At 36.4% G+C, this 18,555-nt stretch overlaps 1 protein-coding gene across 39 annotated transcripts in view; it reads right to left on the bottom strand.

The window, feature by feature from the left end:
• The window catches only part of dlg1a (discs large MAGUK scaffold protein 1a), a 220,569-nt gene that overhangs the window by 105,849 nt on the left and 96,165 nt on the right, over positions 1-18,555 (bottom strand). For 3 of the 39 annotated variants that reach the window (XM_005165911.6, XM_073952492.1, XM_005165913.6), the window contains exons 1-2: positions 11,691-11,867; positions 10,649-11,258 (exon numbers count right to left, since the gene is read on the bottom strand). In XM_005165911.6, coding sequence (XP_005165968.2) covers positions 10,649-10,864 — 216 coding nt within the window. In that variant the 5' untranslated portion in view covers positions 10,865-11,258; positions 11,691-11,867. 39 annotated transcript variants of the gene reach the window in all.

Here is an 18,555-nt window from a genome sequence, read left to right as displayed (position 1 = left end):
TCTTATCAGCGAAGAGAAAGTGACACAAATTTATACTTTCAAGGCCTTCTGAGTAACACGAAGGTCCGTTCTGAATGAATAATGAAAATAAAAAGGGATATCGGACCTTATTTTCAACTAAGTTGAGGGAAAATGGCACTACTTAGCTATTGTTTTTTTTTTTCTCAAACACACGTTACAGATGCAATTTATCAAACTCAAGTTAATAAACTTATTCTTTCACTATATTAGACTTTTTAAGACACAAAATTTCAGTACTGAAATAAAAAAAAACATTTAAACCACTGTTGATGGTATTCTTAAACGGGCTGATTTGCCATTGTGTTCACATGCTCAACAGAAATGACTGTGATTGGCTGTAAAGGTCATCAGTTCATCCACCGCACTTCACAATGTTTACCGAGTGCAAACACAGATTAGCGATCCGCTTGATGAATCGACTGATCTTCGCGGCTTTAAAAACGCTCCAGTGTTTGTGTATCTGTGTTTGCAATCGGTGAAGAGCAGTGAACTGGTGACCTTTACGGCCAATCACAGTTAGTTCTGTTAAGCACTGGTGAATACTATGACAAATCAGCTGTTTAATAACATGCTCAGTGGCGCGTAAATGTAAGCGGGAAATAGACGTTTTAAAAACTTTAGTACCGGGACAAAACTATTACAGACAACACAAGGGTGTGCTACAGAGGACTGTATTGTTTTAATCGCTTACCGTGTCACATAGGCTGAAGCAGGGAAGTGCCCCCACAGTGTTTACCTGGTGCCATTAACTGAAGCCTAGGAGGACACTTGGGGAAATGCATGCATGCACGCTTAAATGCATTGCATTTAATGTGTTTTAAATATAAATTCCCCTTTATTTAGTTAAAATTAAATAATGTTAATTTTTTTCTTGTTGACAGCGAAAACCTTAACAGTATAATAAGATTAAAATACTAAACCTAACCACTGTAAAACACTTTTAAAACTATAGCCACAATTTCTTATTAATTCATTTGAACTCCTTTCTCTAAAGATTAAGCCTAATTGTATTTGACAGGCTTGTGAAGCTGTGAAACCTTTTAATGTAGACATTGAGAACCCCTGCTAAAGTTGGCTCATTTTTGTTCACCTGCAGTGTCTTGCCTTAAACGGGGAAGCGAAGTGTTCAGTGCTGTTGCCATGATTCATTGTGGAGATCGTCTCCTACACACACGCAGCCCACAGATCTTTCTCTCCTCCACCTCCCCCGGCCAGCACTGAGAAACAGTCGGCTCCCTCAAGAAGAAACGCTCATCTGCTGCAACCTTGCTGGAGTCATAAATTACCCCAGGAAGGAGGATCCCTTTTTTTTATGTCAGCTCAACTAATAAGGTTAATGAGCAGGGTCATGGAGGGTGATCGGGTGGCTATTATGATGGTGATTGATGAAGCCAGGGCCACCTCCTCTGCTGTTTACCCAAGAGCCAGTGCTCCACCTGCCCATCGTACCCGTTGAAAGAGATGGCGTCATGCAAAAGCTCCATGTTCAACACATATGAGAAATAAATAAACAAGGGCTGCCACATGATGAAATGTCCTTGCTTGACGATCGCTATGGCAACACCATGGCAACAGCTGAAGCTGCAGTGAGATCTGCGAGGCTTTGCATGCTCCCAGGAAGATGCAGATCCACGAATCTTACACTGCTTCTCTGGAACAACCAAGTCATTTTGTTATTTTTTAGCTTTAAATTAGGATTGTTCGGGGGTTCGTTTGTGCCATTTCCAACAGTTCTTTTAATAAGAATTGAGATGTAATTTAAAGAAAAGGTTAATATATATATATATATATAGTCCCCTAAAAAAACAATAGCCAATTATTTCTTAGCTTGAAGATAGTTTGAAATACCTAAATAACCTTTTTCTTTTTAAAATAGTTAATAGTTTAGCAGTAAAATGGTTGCATAGATGCTAAATGTTAATCAATAAACTATAAATGATTCATTTGATCAGAACCAAAAACAAATCATAATAATAATAGTGCTCATTCGCTTAGAATTCACAGAAGCCATATTTAAAGACTGAAAGGGCACCTATGATGAATATTTTTGAAGCTGTTTGGACAGAAGTGTGTGTAGGTATAGTGTGTCCACAGTCATATTGGGTTGATATAAAGACAATAAGTCTCTTCTTTTACTTTCCTGACGTTCAAATAGGATCAAAATTCCTACCATTTTGAGGCCAATCGCAACAAGACATAGGAGTGCGAATTGATTTGATATGAATTGATAGACAGTCGCGTATTAATATGTCTCAATATTAATGCGTATAATCATATCAACAAGACAGGACATGTGCAAAGCAACAAGGGATAAAAAGATCTGTTTAACTCTCTGTGATCATCAATCATCATCAAATGTGATCAAGAATGAGTTTTACAAGTTTAAAACGTTTTTAAAACAGTGCATGTTTGTAATAAATTACAGCGATTTTACTGCCTTTATTACCACAGCCGCTTGTCAGTACAATTATAAAAGAAGAGGCTTCAATCCCGGATTGTAGACATTAAATCAGGTTTATTTTGTACATTAACATAACGGATATCCATACAGCAGTGGATATTAACCTGTATCCTGTCACATTTGCGTGCAAAAACAGTGCAAAGTAAAACGTAAGCACTAATGTGTCCGCTGTGTGTGTACGTGAACTTTGTAATGACATAGTGTGTGAGTCATTGTTGCACATCCACAAGACATACATCGAATAATAATCATTGGGAAAGATCTTATTGTAGTATTTCTCACAAACATTGCATGAGATCTGCTTCCTTCATTTCTGTCACTGTGCTGTTTATCAGACACAGCCGAGACAGAGATTAAGGCACACTCCGACAGGCAAGTGTGAACAGTGAGCGGGGAGAACTAGCATTAACAGGCAACAAAAAAAGCTACATTGTGTTCAGAGCAGAAAATGCCAATATTCCTAAAGATGAAATAAATAATCTGATGGGTGTTTTGAGCTGTAACTCTTTAACCTAAGGACAAACAATTGGCTTTTATGATATATAATTTGGAACAGAACTCACTGAACATCCACCATTAAAGCAAAAACCACACAAGCACATGATGAGCAGTTGCAACCATTTTTTTATGTGGAAAAAACTTCTTTCTTTTTACATGAAAATGTTCCAAAACAACATGTTTTTTTTTTTAACACTCATGCTTTTACTGTAAGGAAAACCATGTTGTTTGCTGGTCTGAATGTGATCATTTGTGTACATGATGACAATATTTCAGCTGACAACTCGTGAAGAGCTTATATACTGTATGTAAAAGAGTCAAAACAGCAGTAGGAATTCCACCGTCACATACGTAAACAAAACTGCTTTAAGAAGAAACACCTGCAATAAACTATAATGACCGAAGAAACCACTATGATAAGAAATAAACAGGTAAGGTTTACCATTCTAGCATTTTTTTTTTTTTATTTAGAAGTCTTTGGTTCATAAGTCAGTCATGTGTGATGCCGAACTACAATTGTTCAGAAGTGGACTGAGACTTATCTTTTCACTAGGCTCGTTCTTATTGTTTGGTGCACGCCGAGGTTCAAATGGCAGCATTCACACTTATTCAAATGATCAAAGCAATCAACACCAGAGATTGTTCTAACTGAACAAAACCTGCCAAGTGTGAACACCCATTTGAATTCCAATTAGGTTGGGTATGTCAAAACATGGCAAATATAAGAGATTGGTTAAAATGTACTTCCTAATGTCCCCTGTGCCAAACACACATAGAGGTTCATAAGCAAATAAATGGGGGGCTTTAGATTTTAGCAAGTGAATGGTTTCATACATACTGTACAACAGTGGCTCTCAAAATATTTTATAACACTAATAATGATAATAATAATTAGGCTAATGTCTATTAACAAAATACATACACATATACTGTATATATTATTATCTGGAGAAACATCATGTACTGTAGTATACTCACACAAAGCTTTAATCTAGTCTTTATTTTCTTTTTCATTTGTGAATTCTCAAGAGTGCAGAATTCAGCCACCAAACACGCATGCATCTGTAAACCAATTTGATCGGCCCTTGGTTCAACAGAAAAGTGTGTGATTGGTTATAATAATCAGCGCAGTCTTTGTTTCTCTTTCAACATTCTTAAACGCGATGTAATAAATTCCCAATATTTCACAACAAGTTACTGTAATTTTTCATATTAAATTACATTAGTGTCAGGATTTAACTGTTAAATTTTACATATTCAGAAGTTTATTGTAAAATGAAGGCAGGCATCATGATTACAGCAATCTTTTGCATGTTCGTTATAGGAATTCAAACACTATTAATAATTATTCAACACAGAAATTAATACACATTCATTTCTATCCTAGTACAGGCACTTTTTTCAAATTTAAAAATATTTACAGAATTATTATTCTTATTATGATGATGATGATGATGATGAAGCTCATCACAGTAATTTACTGTGAATTTACATTCAAAACCTTACTGTGAAAGTAAGGCAATTATTAGCCAGTACTTTACTGTAAATTTAAGGACAAATATTTTACAGAGCAGGCTTGCTCATATGAACTAAAGAAGAGCATTTCAAATTTGAAGATTAGGATTCATAAAAGACAGCTTAGGCTGTTTACTTTCTTTTTATTACTGCTGATTTCTCACAGCTCCATACAGTATCTCTGAACCTCAATTGCTTACAATACATTTTCTGATATATATACATGTACCCACCAATAAATCAGTAAAGTGGTCAAAAGTGGACAAAAGAACTTTCTACCAGCACAAAAAAACAATACGTAAGTCACTGACAAAATATGCAAATATATAAAACAATTTTTTTTTACACTGATTATGTAAAAACTTATGTGCTGCTAATATTAATTTAATGCAAATATATATATATAGAGAGAGAGAGAGAGAAAGAGAGAGAGAGAGAGAGAGAGAGAGAGAGAGAGAGAGAGAAGGAGAAAGAGTGAGTGGAATCAGTCTTTGCAATGCCTATGTATGCACACATATACAGTACTATGGAACCATTACACGAGATCCACAATGGTCAAAGAGTCCGTAAAATTACTTTAACACACTTTCTTTTCATTGACTGCTTCAAAACCCATTGAATGAAAAAACGCAGCCCAGACATGTAAGAAAAGCAAAAAAAAACGCATGATCTAAAGAAAATACTATGTCTTTAGATGCCATTCTCTTCCAGTCTCACTCAAGCTTTTGTGCAAAAAAAGATAAACTACTTGGCCTTTTCTTCCAGTAAAATAATTTCCCTCTTTCAGTGTATTATGAGTTTCATGCTCATAAATAATTTTTGAAGTAAACCACAGATCTCCATGTATTTGTGTTCTCATTAAGTAGATCCATGACTTCAAATAGTCTATAAATCTAGCAGCCAACGGCTTTAGTTTACCTTGGAGTCTTTGCAACAGTTTTCTCCATTTCACTGAGATCAAGGTGAAGCTAAATTTCTTTATTATATTACAGGAAAGTATTTGTCACATTCAGCTGTGACATATAAATATGGTTAACACTGACTGAAGATGCCATATATCATGCAAACAGCAAATAAACCAAACAGACAACTTCTAGTCTGACCTTTTTTGTAATTTAAAGCAAGGTAAGCAAAATAAAATGTATTAAATTATACCACGATAAAATATTAGACAAATCACTGCCTGTCAACTTTCAGCTAGGTTTTTAAAAGTACAAGTCAAGTTATTATTGTCAATTATGTCATTGTTTACCCTCCAAAACTATGCGCCATTTCAACCATGAAACAAAAATGTCAATTTATAAACAATATCCTGGCATGCCAAGACATAAACAAACAGAAGTGAAGCTTCGAATTTACCAAAAAAGCAAGCACCCTCAAAAGCATTCAACTCACTAATTCAATAATTTGGTCACAGCAGTTAAGGAGCCACTGGAGGGAAAGATTATTATTCAATAATTAATAACAAACTTTTCCTTTTGGTCTGAAGTTGTAAGAGCATGGGTATTTAACTCTCTGTGGTCAGAGGATATTGGAATTAACATTTCAAATGATACCTGGGGGGAGGGTCTGAAGCCAATTCATACCTGCTCCATCAACGCAAGATTACAACTCATACAGTTTAATGTGGTACATATGCTACATTTTACCAAAACTACACTCAATAAGATTTTCCTTTCAGTTTTCCCATTATGTGACAGACGCAAGAGCTCAGAGGGAACATATGCGCTCACACTTTTTGGCTTTGCCCTGAGTAACGGTAAAAAACTAGTACACCCAAATTTATATGTTTTAGAAAAATATTAAATATAAATAAAAAAAAAGAGCAAAAATCAAGAGAAGCAAAAAAGAAAAAGAAAAGAAAAAGAAAAATTTAGTTGAAATTGTGTAGTTTGTAGTTTTTTTTTTTTTCAATATTTTGCTCAAACTTAATTGTATTATCTTTGAATTTATAAGTTTGTTTGGGGACTAAAATATTATTTTAATAAATATATCTGATTAATAAATCTGTTTTGTTTAAATGCACCTAAATACAATCCCTATATTTACTGTGAAATGGATAAAAATACTAATTTTCAAAATGGGGTGTACTCAATTATGATCAGCACTGTACTTTTCATAAATGGCTGACTGAAATGGTTGCAGCTCTTAAGCTTGAAATAATTCATTTTGCTAGGGCAGATGTTTCTTAAAATTTTGTAAAAATCTGGGACATCTTTCTTGGTTATCTTTTGATTGAAAGATTGAAGAGTTGAAAGTGGGGCACTTATGATTCATGGACAATTTTACTCTTACTTTTCCACTCCAATTTCAATGTTTTGAGTTTGACCAAGTAAAACTTGATGGTGTATATAATGTAATCCATATGGTGCATGTGTTTTTATTATTAGTATTATTATTATTATTATTATTATTATCATTGTCTCATTTGTATCATAGATTGTATAAATGTTTCTGTTCTGTTTGTGCTTATAAAAAAACGGTAATAAAATATGTTTAAAAAATTCCCTGTGGTCACAAGAAATATTAACCCCCTTTTTAAGTCACTGCAAAAGAAACTCAAAACTCTCTGTCTATTTTTGCCATACAGATAAGTGTTGTGCATATTTAAAACTAGAAATGTCCATATCTGATCATGTAATTGGAAATTGGGCCCGATCACGCGCTTTCAAACCTCGGACCCTACCTCCCGATCAGGACTCGAATATACCTGTATACAGTATATCATTTTTAACACATCTATAGTTATGCAGTGGCACAGAGTTAGACCTCTTTCTTGACTTCACACAGAAACAGCAACATGTGCAGCATCACATCTCTTTGTTGCAGAGACGCTATTGGTTAAATGTCGGCAAAGTAGAACACAGAAGCAGGTTGAAGTGGAAACTGCAAGTATGTCTGCTATCTGGAGGTATTATAAAGTTGATGACAACAGCATTGCCATAGCAAACCATGATATGTGTAAACCTGGGATTGCCTGCTGGGTATTTTAGGTTGAGGTGATATTTGATTTAGATTTTTTTGTATATTTACTGTTGTACTAAAGTCCACAAGTGAAGAATCTATATTATTTATTACTTGACTGTTCAAGCTACCTCACAGTAGTGCTCTGTTTGTTAACTAAGGTGAATTAAATAAAAAATAAGGAACATCCTGATTATTTGCTCTTCTTTATTCTTGTTTATGTATTGGACTGAGTTTCGGTATCGGTACATACTCAAAATCAAATGACATGGACTCGGACTTGAGGGCAAGAAAACCTGATCGTGACATGCCTGTTTAAAACGGTAAAGTGTTTTTATCATTTTCATGCACCCATAATAAAAACGAAATGTTTTGTGTGTGTGTGTGTGTGTGTGTGTGTGTGTGTGTGTGTGTGTGTGTGTGAGATATAATACATTTTAAAAGAATGTACGTCTACCGTCATGCTGTCTTCATTGAAATTCAATGTGAAATGCATCAGAAAATGAACTGTGACATATGAATACTTCTCACACGAACCTGAAACAACGTCTGCTAAAAGATTAGAATGTCTGCATTTCAACGATGAAAGTCAACTGTAAAACAAATATTGTTTTACAATAGGAGAGGCACGATTAGTTTAGAAGCTCTAATCTTGATTCACAGTTAAATCACAAAGTCAACAAGTTCTCAAAAACTATACAGATGAACCACAAATGTGTTTAGAAACAGACAAGGAGAGGCACGATTAGTTTAGAAGCTCTAATCTTGATTCACAGTTAAATCACAAAGTCAACAAGTTCTCAAAAACTATACAGATGAACCACAAATGTGTTTAGAAACAGACAAGGAGAGGCACGATTAGTTTAGAAGCTCTAATCTTGATTCACAGTTAAATCACAAAGTCAACAAGTTCTCAAAACTTCTACAGATGAACCACAAATGTGTTTAGAAACAGACAAGGGAGACAATGGCAGCAACAATACATTCCTAAAAAGTTTCAAGTGTTCATAAAGCCAGATTTGGTAAGTTGCATTGGGTTGCATCACAAATCCATGGTATCTGTATCTTCTCTGCATATATTTCCTTTATATCACTTCATATCCAATTTCGGATATGTTCGGATGGTGCTTACTGTCCATGACCACATGCGTCTGACAGTTAGCCAACACACAGATCCTACTGTAAATTATGAGCTGAAAGTTTAAAGCACTCCAAATATTTCCAGACTACTGTATATCACTCTGTAAAAGCACAATTATGTAGTTATCCTTGGCGAGAATTGCCGGTTTGGCCTTTTGAAAACATACATGAAAAAGAGATGAAGTTATCACAGTGTGATAACAGAGTCAATGGCAGGAATAAAAGGACTGGCTGCAAAAGCCCTTTGTTGCAGCTTTTATTTGTCCTGCTTTCATTCCAGGGCATGACCCCGCTGTGAAACAATGAGCGACCATTTGTCCTTGGGATCAGAACCAGTCTACAGTAGCTGACAGACTGCTTTATTTTTTTGGTCTGCCCCCTTAGGTCACTTCTGGCCGAAATGAAGAACCTGAACCACTTTGACTTGACCGCCTTATATGATTAGATCCAAGAGTACCATCATTCACCAACTGAGTGCTTTCCTCTACCTATGGGAAGAAGACACTTCAGCTGTCCAATATGATTATGTATTGTAACTCTCAATTAAATGGGCCTTCAATGTATAGTTTACAAGAAGCAAATATAATTAATTGAACACCTAAGTAGCTTTATCTGTAAGCATGCCATTGTGTGTGCTAGCCATAAAAATGTAATAGTGTGTTTTGACAAAATTATAGAGACTGCAAACATAGGACTTTTATGAATTGGTTAAGCATTGAAAGCTTTGTCACTCCAAACAAGCTTCAAATAACCCCAAAAAACTAGATATATGCTGATATTGAATAAGTTTAATATATCGTGATAATTAACATGCACAATATTGATATTGTGTGCACTTGAAACCACTGAGAAGCAAAGAAAACTGGCATTGTATTTGCAGCGGTGTTCATCACAGCACTAAATGCTTGGAGACTGAACTGGTTACCTTATTAGTAAACAATTTCACATCTGGCCTACTACATGCTGAAATACCAATTTAACATTCTGTGGCTATTTAAAAGGCACTTGTAAGTTAATACTCAGTTAATTAAGTTCACAACAAAAACTACAAAAGCTTATATTAATATTAGCTGATTTTTATCTTGGGGCATCACGGTGGTGCAGTGGGTAGCATGATCGCCTCACAGCAAGAAGGTCACTGGTTTGAGCCCCAGCTGGGCCCGTTGACATTTCTGTGTGGAGTTTGCATACTATCCCTGTGTTGGCGTGGGTTTCCTCTGGGTGCTCCGGTTTACCCCACAGTCCAAAGGCATGCAGATATAGGTGAATTGAATAAGCTAAATTTGCCGTAGTGCATGTGTGTGAATGTGAGAGGGTATGGGTGTTTCCCAGCTTTGGGTTTCAGCTGGAAGTCTGTGTTTTTTTCCTCAGTGGTGACCCCTGATTAATAAAAGGACTAAGCCAAAAAAATGAATGAATGCATGATTTTTATCTCTTAGTTAATTTCCATTACTATGGTAAAATGGTTGTAATCGTTTTATGAAATGGAGTTTTAATAAAATGATGCTGTACTTAAACTAATATCAATCCTTTTGCAGTTTAATTAGATGTAGACTTTTGATTACTCTGAACTTGTACACAAAGCAATACACTAAGTACTTTTGTCATTATCCATTTTAAAGTAGCTCATGTCAACATTGTGATAATACCGTATATCGTGATAAATGATTCAGCAATTCATCACAACAACAAAATCTGATACCATCATTAGCCTACAACACACCACTTTTTTCTACTGAAAGGACAGAATATAGAAACTTGCCTTTTAGGAAACCAAATCTACATTTCCAGTCAACACCTCTACAAGTAATGTATCACGATATGCTATTCCCTTCGCAAACAGTGAAAGGACAAACTAAGCAAATATGTGGTGCATGCAATTCTGAAAGGATTAGGATGTGTTGAAAAACACAGAAGCTTCGCTTCAATCAGCTCGACCATGAACGGCTAAATCATGCATTCCTGAAAGTTCAACTAGTTAGGTTTCCCCACTCTTGGCTCAAGTGCACGCACATCCCATTCAGAAGGTGTGAAGAGGAAAAGAGTTACCTGGGTCGCTCCTGCTGTGATGCAGTCGCTGAAGGCACCGCGTCTGGTGAAGAAGGCCAGAAGCTGCTGCCAGCGAGAGGAAGACGAAGGCAGTTCCTCACTGGAGCTCCGCTTGGCCCACTGCCTCTGTTTGGACCCCGGGGTGGCATGGCCGGATGCAGTGTTGGCCCGACCGCCTCGAGGGTACAGCGTGTTGTTCCCGAAGATGTAGTTCATCACAGCCCTTGGGAACAGGACAAAGCAGCAACAGCTGTCAAGTGCCGAGGCAGTTCAGAAAGTGGAAGTGTGGCAGTAGAGGGAGGGTGCACCTGGATGAGGTTACAGCATCCTCTCAGAGATCCCACCACAAAACAATGAAAGTGTGAAGTCGGAGCCGACAGCCCAAAATCCATCCGTAAGCCAACTCCAAACCTTCCTGTCCTCACCAGCTGGGAGATCAAGTGTGCATCAGCCTCATGCTGGAAGGTGGAGTGGGCAGCGAGAAGGGAGGAGGTGATCGCGCTGCTGCCCACGAGCGCTGCTGTGACTCCAGCTCCAGACAAGCTGAGACCTGAGAGAGGATCAATGAAGGACCGTGGAGCTCTCTGTGCATGGGGGAGAACCTAAGAGCCTGGAGAAGCAGGAAATGGCTTCAATTAACTGGCAAGTGTTGCAGCGGAAAGCCCACAGTTCTCCTGGGATTCTTAATCTAAATGGACTGGGGCTACAAGATCATCCACAAGAAGGTATCAATCACATTGCTTTCTTAAAAGCAAAACAAAGCCTTGCAATGCGCATTAAATATAGATGCTGGCATTCAGGGTGGTACCCTGACGAAAAAGAAATGATTGGTGTTGTTGTAGTCCTTTTCTTCCTAGGCATGGCCACACTCAGAGGACTCCAGCTCTCCGGCTGATCATTAGAGCTAGCCGAGCCACAGAAACTATTTCAGCCAAGCTATTGATTTTTCCCTCCTCCTTGCACTTTAGGCTAAAAGCTTCATTGTCAGAAAAGATACGATTACCTAATGATTATAAAACTTTGTGCTAGCAAACATACTCACGGCTCCGAATGGGAGAGTGAGGCATAGATCCAGTGAGATTAAGAGGTAAAGGTAAATCCAGAAAGCAAGCATGCGCTGCGCGTTCAGAAGAAGATGAGGATTCCATGCTGTCTGGATGCTCCTTCTGACACAGATCGGTTTTCACACGCTCGCTGCAGTCTCTTTCCACACACATATGATTCAGTGAGGGGGAGACAAAAGGCTGTGCCTTCACAGGCAGAAAAAAAAGAGAAAGCGATTTCAAAAATAACCTCTTCTTTGTTAATAAGACTAGAATTCCTGCAGATCTCCACCACAGCAACGCTCCACAATCAAACCTATTGACGGCGACTCTGTTCCGTTAAAAACTATCCAAGGTGTGCCACAGGTGTCAAATGAGGTAACAGACATTGTCACAGCTTGTGCTTCTATTCCCCCAGGACCAAAACCATGGCAACAGCTTCCACATCAAATAAAGCAAGCAACCCCACAGAGCCCAAGCCCTGCCTTCTCCTCCACCTAAAGAGCTTATATTCACAGGGCTTTAATAGAATTTAAAGAACCACATGCAATGGGCCTATTACCGCACAGCATCTGATCCAAGATACTGGCAAACGTCTTCAGCGATCCTGGCAATTTTCAAATTAGCACAAGCAAGAAGGGAATCAAACAAACAAGCAAAACCGTGATGACCTTTTGTGGTTGAGGGTAAAAAAAAGCTGACCGAATAAAAAGAACTGCTTATAGTAAAAGAGTAAGACATCAACTATTTGACATTTTTATATAAAGATTAAAAGGGACACACATTTAATCATAACACTGTTTTAAAATGCTGTAACAAATTTATTTCTTTAGAAAAAAAATCTATATAACCCAGCAACGACGCATTGTATACACACAGATTACAGTCTTAAGACAATGCCCCAAGACATACTTGCTAGCATTCCCATTTTAATTTGACCTTCTAAATGTTAAGGTGTATTAATAATTCACCAGCAATTAAATTAAAACATTGATTTATTTTTCATGAGTGTTGCTGTAGACCCCTTACCATGGCTTACCGATTTAAGGGACACCTGAAAAATCCAGACCCCCATTGTCATAGCTGCTTAAGACTCTATACTCGTACAGTGGTAAATGACACTGAGCTTCATGGTGCTCCAGATCTGATTGTTCTCTGATTCCATACAAGTGCCCAAAATCAACATCAGGACTTGGCAATTTGTAAGTCTGTAAACATTTTCTAAGCCTTACTACAACACTGATCACTTTCACTCTAGACACATAATTCACTACTGACGGGTCACCGCCCTAAATTGGGTCACAGGTGTGCAGGGACAAACATTGTTGAATGCAAAAGAGAAATAAGCAGCAATAATCAATCATAGCTATGAGGACAAATCAATTAAGCTAAATAAGTAAATAAGGAAATAAATTCCATATTCCTAAAATCTATTTCTCCAAGTCTATTTAAGCATTTTAAAATAAGTTCATCTGTTCGACTTAGGTAAAATAGACCAATTCAACATGGATACTCTTTAATGAGTAAACAAACATATAAATCCAATAATCATTTTTGTAATACAGTGGTCCCTCACCATAATAATGCGATTCACCTTTCGTGGTCTAGCCGTTTTGCAGATTTCTTTGTGTAGTTTGGCATGCTTTTCACAGCCCATTGTACTCTGCGCCCTGATTAGCACATTGTGTCCTGCGACCTGATTGGTTGTAGACCAGTCAAATAATCTCCTCCGTGCCGTGTATCCTGTACAGTACAGAATGTATTCAGCTTGCCATGTTGACATAAATATGTGATTGCTAGCAGTGTGACTCTAAAGTGCTGTACTCTTTGTTTGCAAGTTTTTTCCCCAACAAACTGTATAATGTTGACGAAACATCAACGGCACCCGCGGTAGCTTACAAAAGGCAGAGGAAGATGCTAACGCACGAAAAGTTGGACATGCTAAAGGATGGTAGAAGTTACGCGAGTGTTTAAACGAGAGAGAAAAGTGTAAAAATGTTAATGCCTATCTGACAGGGTTGGGCGATGTCGACCAATTTGGCATCGTACTAATGTGAAACATTGCGATGGACGGTGGCATCGCCGTCATAAGCGTCGATGAATTAATTATTCATGAACAATTAATTCATTCATAACGAATTAAATATTTGTAGCCTACCGTTTCAACTACCTGACCCGCATGGTCTTTGTTTTACCCATAACCAAATCATAAGTTACACACAAATCACCACGTGTCAATCACTTTTTTCCACAGGACTCTTGAATAAATAGGGAGAGTGATCTCTTTTGTTATAACGGTGTTGATAAACTTGGTTGGTAAAAAAGGTGCACAAACAACAGCAACCAACCAACAGTATCTCAGGTTTTCACTAAAATTACTAAGTACAAGTGTGACAGTGAAAGACTGAAACAGTGTACTGATGCTATGACACATTACCTGATAGATTCAAAAGACCGAAGAGTCATTAGATAGAGACAAGATTAATGAAATATTTGGTTTAACAACTATAGTGAAACACGATCCAGCGTACAGCCTTGATAAACTGTCCGACGTGCTCTGCTCAAAGCATCCACTGAGCTGGAGCTCAGACGAGCATTACAGTGTGAGTGTGTGTGTGGTCACGTGATGTGCGTTTTCCGCAAGTGTTACTCGTGTAGTGTAGACGTAGGGGTGTTCAGAAATGCTAGATGAAACACCAGTGTGGATGCGGATCGTTTTCTTTCTAAAATTCCATTTTAAAACTCAGCTTTATTAGTGTAAATGAGGCCTGAGTGTGTCATTTTTTGCAAACAGGTTTGCAAAAGGGGTCATGCGGAGGATTGCGATGCCGGCTCATCATCTTGACGTCTATTTGCCATCGGCAAGGGATGATGGCATCATCTATGGACCCAACCCTACTATCTGAGAAAATAGTGTAGTGAGAGGTTTTACAGCCTTAAAACATCTATGATAATGTTAAAAACTAAAATGGACTACTTCATGGATTTTACTTATTGCGGGCTATTTTTAGAACGTAACTCCCGTGATTAACAAGAAACCACTTAATTAAAGTATCATAATAAAAAATACGAATGAAAAGGTATTATTAACATTGTATTTTTTACATTGTACTATATTGTAATATTAAATACAAGTCAATAAAGCATTTTTTTGCTGTGCAGAAATGCAAGCACGTTTCTAAAAATGCTCAGCTGTGAGCATTTCTTCAGTCGGTTGCTATGTAACAGAGTGTCACTGTGCACTACCATTACAAGTTGAAAGTCTTCAGCAGATTATTTGTTGACAGCTGAATGGTATTGTCCCACCCCTCCCCCACTGTGCTCGGACAGCTAGCTAAAAAGTGACACTGATGAGCACCGCTTTTTTTGTTTGTTTGTTTGTTTTGTTTAATTTGCAACATGTGGAAAAATTAAGAGCGCTCAACGCTGACTGCCTCGCTATGCTGTAATGCTGCGATACCATTGACAACAACAGAAAACAAACATTCTTTAATGATTGTTTATTTATAAAATATAAATATTTAAATAAATGTGACTGCAACACTTTAGAATATTATTTATAGAATATATTTTACATTTTATATGTTAAAATTAGTATGCATTAGCTATCACAAATATTTTAAGGCTTTTTCTCATCTATGTTAACTTTGCAAAAACTTGAATTGTGCATGCTAGTTTATAGCATACCAATCTAATATTAATAATCTCAAGATTAAGAATTAGTAATTGTTGTAACTAGCATTAATTAAAATATGGAGGAATTTCAAAACTGCTTTAATTCCAGCTAAAATGTAAATAATACAGATCAAAGACTATAACAGGAAATGCAGTGAAACATTCCATCCTCTGATAAACATCACTTGGAACATTTTTGAAAAATAATTAATTTAAGTGATTATATTTTTACCTTCAACTATAATCAAATGTATTTATTAAAAATGACCTACTATGCCCCTTTTTACAACATTTAAAATGGTCTTAGATACAGTATATGTCCTAAGAGTTTGTATATGAAGTTTTAGCTCAAAACACACAAACATTTTTTATAACTCTTTAAAACTGCCCCTTTTGATCCAAGTTGTGCCGTTAAGGTGACTGTCTTTTTAAATTCAAATTAAGTCCTGGTCAGATCACACGATTTTATTGTCAGTTATGAAAGTCACTATTTCAAGTTTACGCGATTTTGTCTTGATAAAATCCTAACTTGTCATGGGTAACAAATGTGCCAGACTACATGTTCCTTCGGGATCAGTCATGCTGTGACGTTCACGACGAGCATTATTACCCAAAGCAGTCACAATGATGCTTGCTGACAACTAATAAACTACATTATTTAAGGGCATTTGTTTCGACATTAATAGGATCAAACTTATGATTCCTTTTTCATTTTAAAATATTTTCTTTAAACTCTAAATGCATATTTTCCTGCAGGGTTTCTTTTTAAAAACTCCCTCGCTTGAACTTGCCGTGACTGAGGTGGAGAAAAAGAAAGCACATCATATATATATATATATATATATATATATATATGTATATATATATGTATATATATATATATATATAACAGAGGTTTGTGATACAACAATTATAGTCAAGCATTAAATAAATCCCTATATTCCACATAGCGGAACAAATCATCCACCCTCACAGTTGAGTAGTGGACGGGCACAAACAAAAATATAATTTGTATTTTTGAAATAAATTTGTCTGCTATCGTTTTTACCTTAATTTTAATGTATCTTTTGTCGGTCAGTTATCTATAAACAAGAATAACGAATAACATTTGAGGAGAAGCACTTCAACACAAGTCTGCTATATGCGTCGAAACACAAATTGCCATGAGATTGTGTTGATTTGTTAAATAACCTAATAATCTAGCCTAAATAAAATGAAAGTAAATCATTCTCAGTTTCAGAGAACCCTATATTAAACAGTTTTTTTATTATTAATGACAAATTTGAATAAACAGGAAATGCTTTTTTTAATGTATTCGCAGCACTGAACATGCTTCCAGATTACCTCGGAAGAACTAACTCTGTTGGAAGGAAGAGATAATGAAGATGTCTGCATATTTGTGCCAGTCTGTCTGATAAAATAGTTTAATAAACCTTAGTTAAAGTTTGCATAACCAATGATTGATCTTATCCACCCCTAACTCACTCATAAGTAAATATGCAGTAGATTTTTGATTACCTAACCAGCGCATTAATACATCTGCTGATATAACTGATAAATTATGTGCTCCTGTTGCACAGTGTCACCCACGAGACGGAACTCATTGTGAAGAACTAGAAAAAAATTAAACATTCTAGACTTTCTGAGATGGCAATCATGAGGCATCGCAGACATGGTATCCGTTGTTGTGAACTGTCACATTACACAAGAAGAAACGACTGAATCTCATTTGTCGTTTCCAAACCATGACACCCAACTTCAATAAAGTCGTGCCAAATTTTTGTGATCTGACCGAGGCTTTAGAATGTCCTCTCAGACAGATTCAAAACTCTAATGGTGGACAGCTGCTTCTCCTTCAGGGCTGTCTATGCTAATGAAGGAGAGTGGGTGGAACTTTCCCCCTCCAATGACATGTACAAATAGAGAATGTCAATCAAAGTCTTTCTACAGACTGTTTTAATGAAGCGTGATTATAAAACAATTGTATTAGTTTTTTTTTTCCTTTAGATACTGTCTATATTTGCACACTGTTGCCACACAACTGTTTAAACTCCTTATAAAATGGTTTTTTGCATAATACGTCCCCTTTAATATAAACAAATGAAATCTCATTGTGAAATGCAATTCCAATGTAGTAATAATATAAACAAATGCCTTTTTTTTTACGGTCAACGTCAATCTTTTTGACATTTGTATGCTAAACTCATCACTTACTATCTAATGTAGAAGCAAATTTGCATGAGGCTTTATTGCACTACAGATGAAGCAAAGTGCTGTAATGTGGCAAATCACATTTGGAAGAAAATATGAGCCGGTTGTCAGATAGACAGAGGATTGATATTGCACTTCTGTGACTGCCAGAGCAGAACGTCAATGATTCAACACAACATGTTCAGCTCAGCCTATGACATGTAGAGAGAGGCGTGATCATTTAATTACTCGACAGCTCATATTTGTCCCTATAGAGCCAAAGACTACAACACAGAGAGGATTATGTATTCGAAAGACTGTATTATGCCATGCAAGATAATAGAACAGGAAAAAAAGGATGCATGAAATTATTGCGACAGAGATACATTTTTGATATCAGTCATCATTTAATTGCATCTGCTTGTAGACATAATGTAGGGGGTGTTTGTTTGTGCAAAACTTGCTGCAGTATTCTGGGATGTCGCCAGTTGCTAGGATGCTTGTTGTTGCTAGGATTCTTGAAGGCTCAAGTGAAAAGAGTTTACAACCAAATCTATATTCATGTCCCCATGGATAAATAAAATTTATGTTTTCTTTTTTTATGGACCACCAGGTGGATGTTTTCAATTGCTTCGAATTTTAAGGAACAAAGGTTAATGAATGACACAAGTGAAAATGCTATATTATTATACTATATTGCATTTTTTTTTTCATTCATGGATTTAATATAACTTAATAAATAGTTTATTATAAATATTGAACATTCAAAAACATTTTTCAGATGTTTGTGTGTTTATACATGTACAGCAAATAGCACATTTTATAACATTAATAACTCATTTCTAATAACTGATTTATTTTTTCTTTGCAATGATGACAGTAAATAATATTTGACTAGATATTTTTCAAGACACTTCTTTACAGCTTAAAGTGACATTTAAAGGCTTGACTAGGTAGGTTAGGGTAAATAGGCAAGTTATTGTATAATGATGGTTTGTT

Source organism: Danio rerio, chromosome 6, assembly GCF_049306965.1.
Source record: "Danio rerio strain Tuebingen ecotype United States chromosome 6, GRCz12tu, whole genome shotgun sequence".
Classification (NCBI taxonomy): Eukaryota; Metazoa; Chordata; class Actinopteri; order Cypriniformes; family Danionidae; genus Danio; species Danio rerio.
The sequence above is the reverse complement of the archived record's forward strand: the minus strand, read 5'-3'. Positions and strand labels throughout refer to the sequence as shown.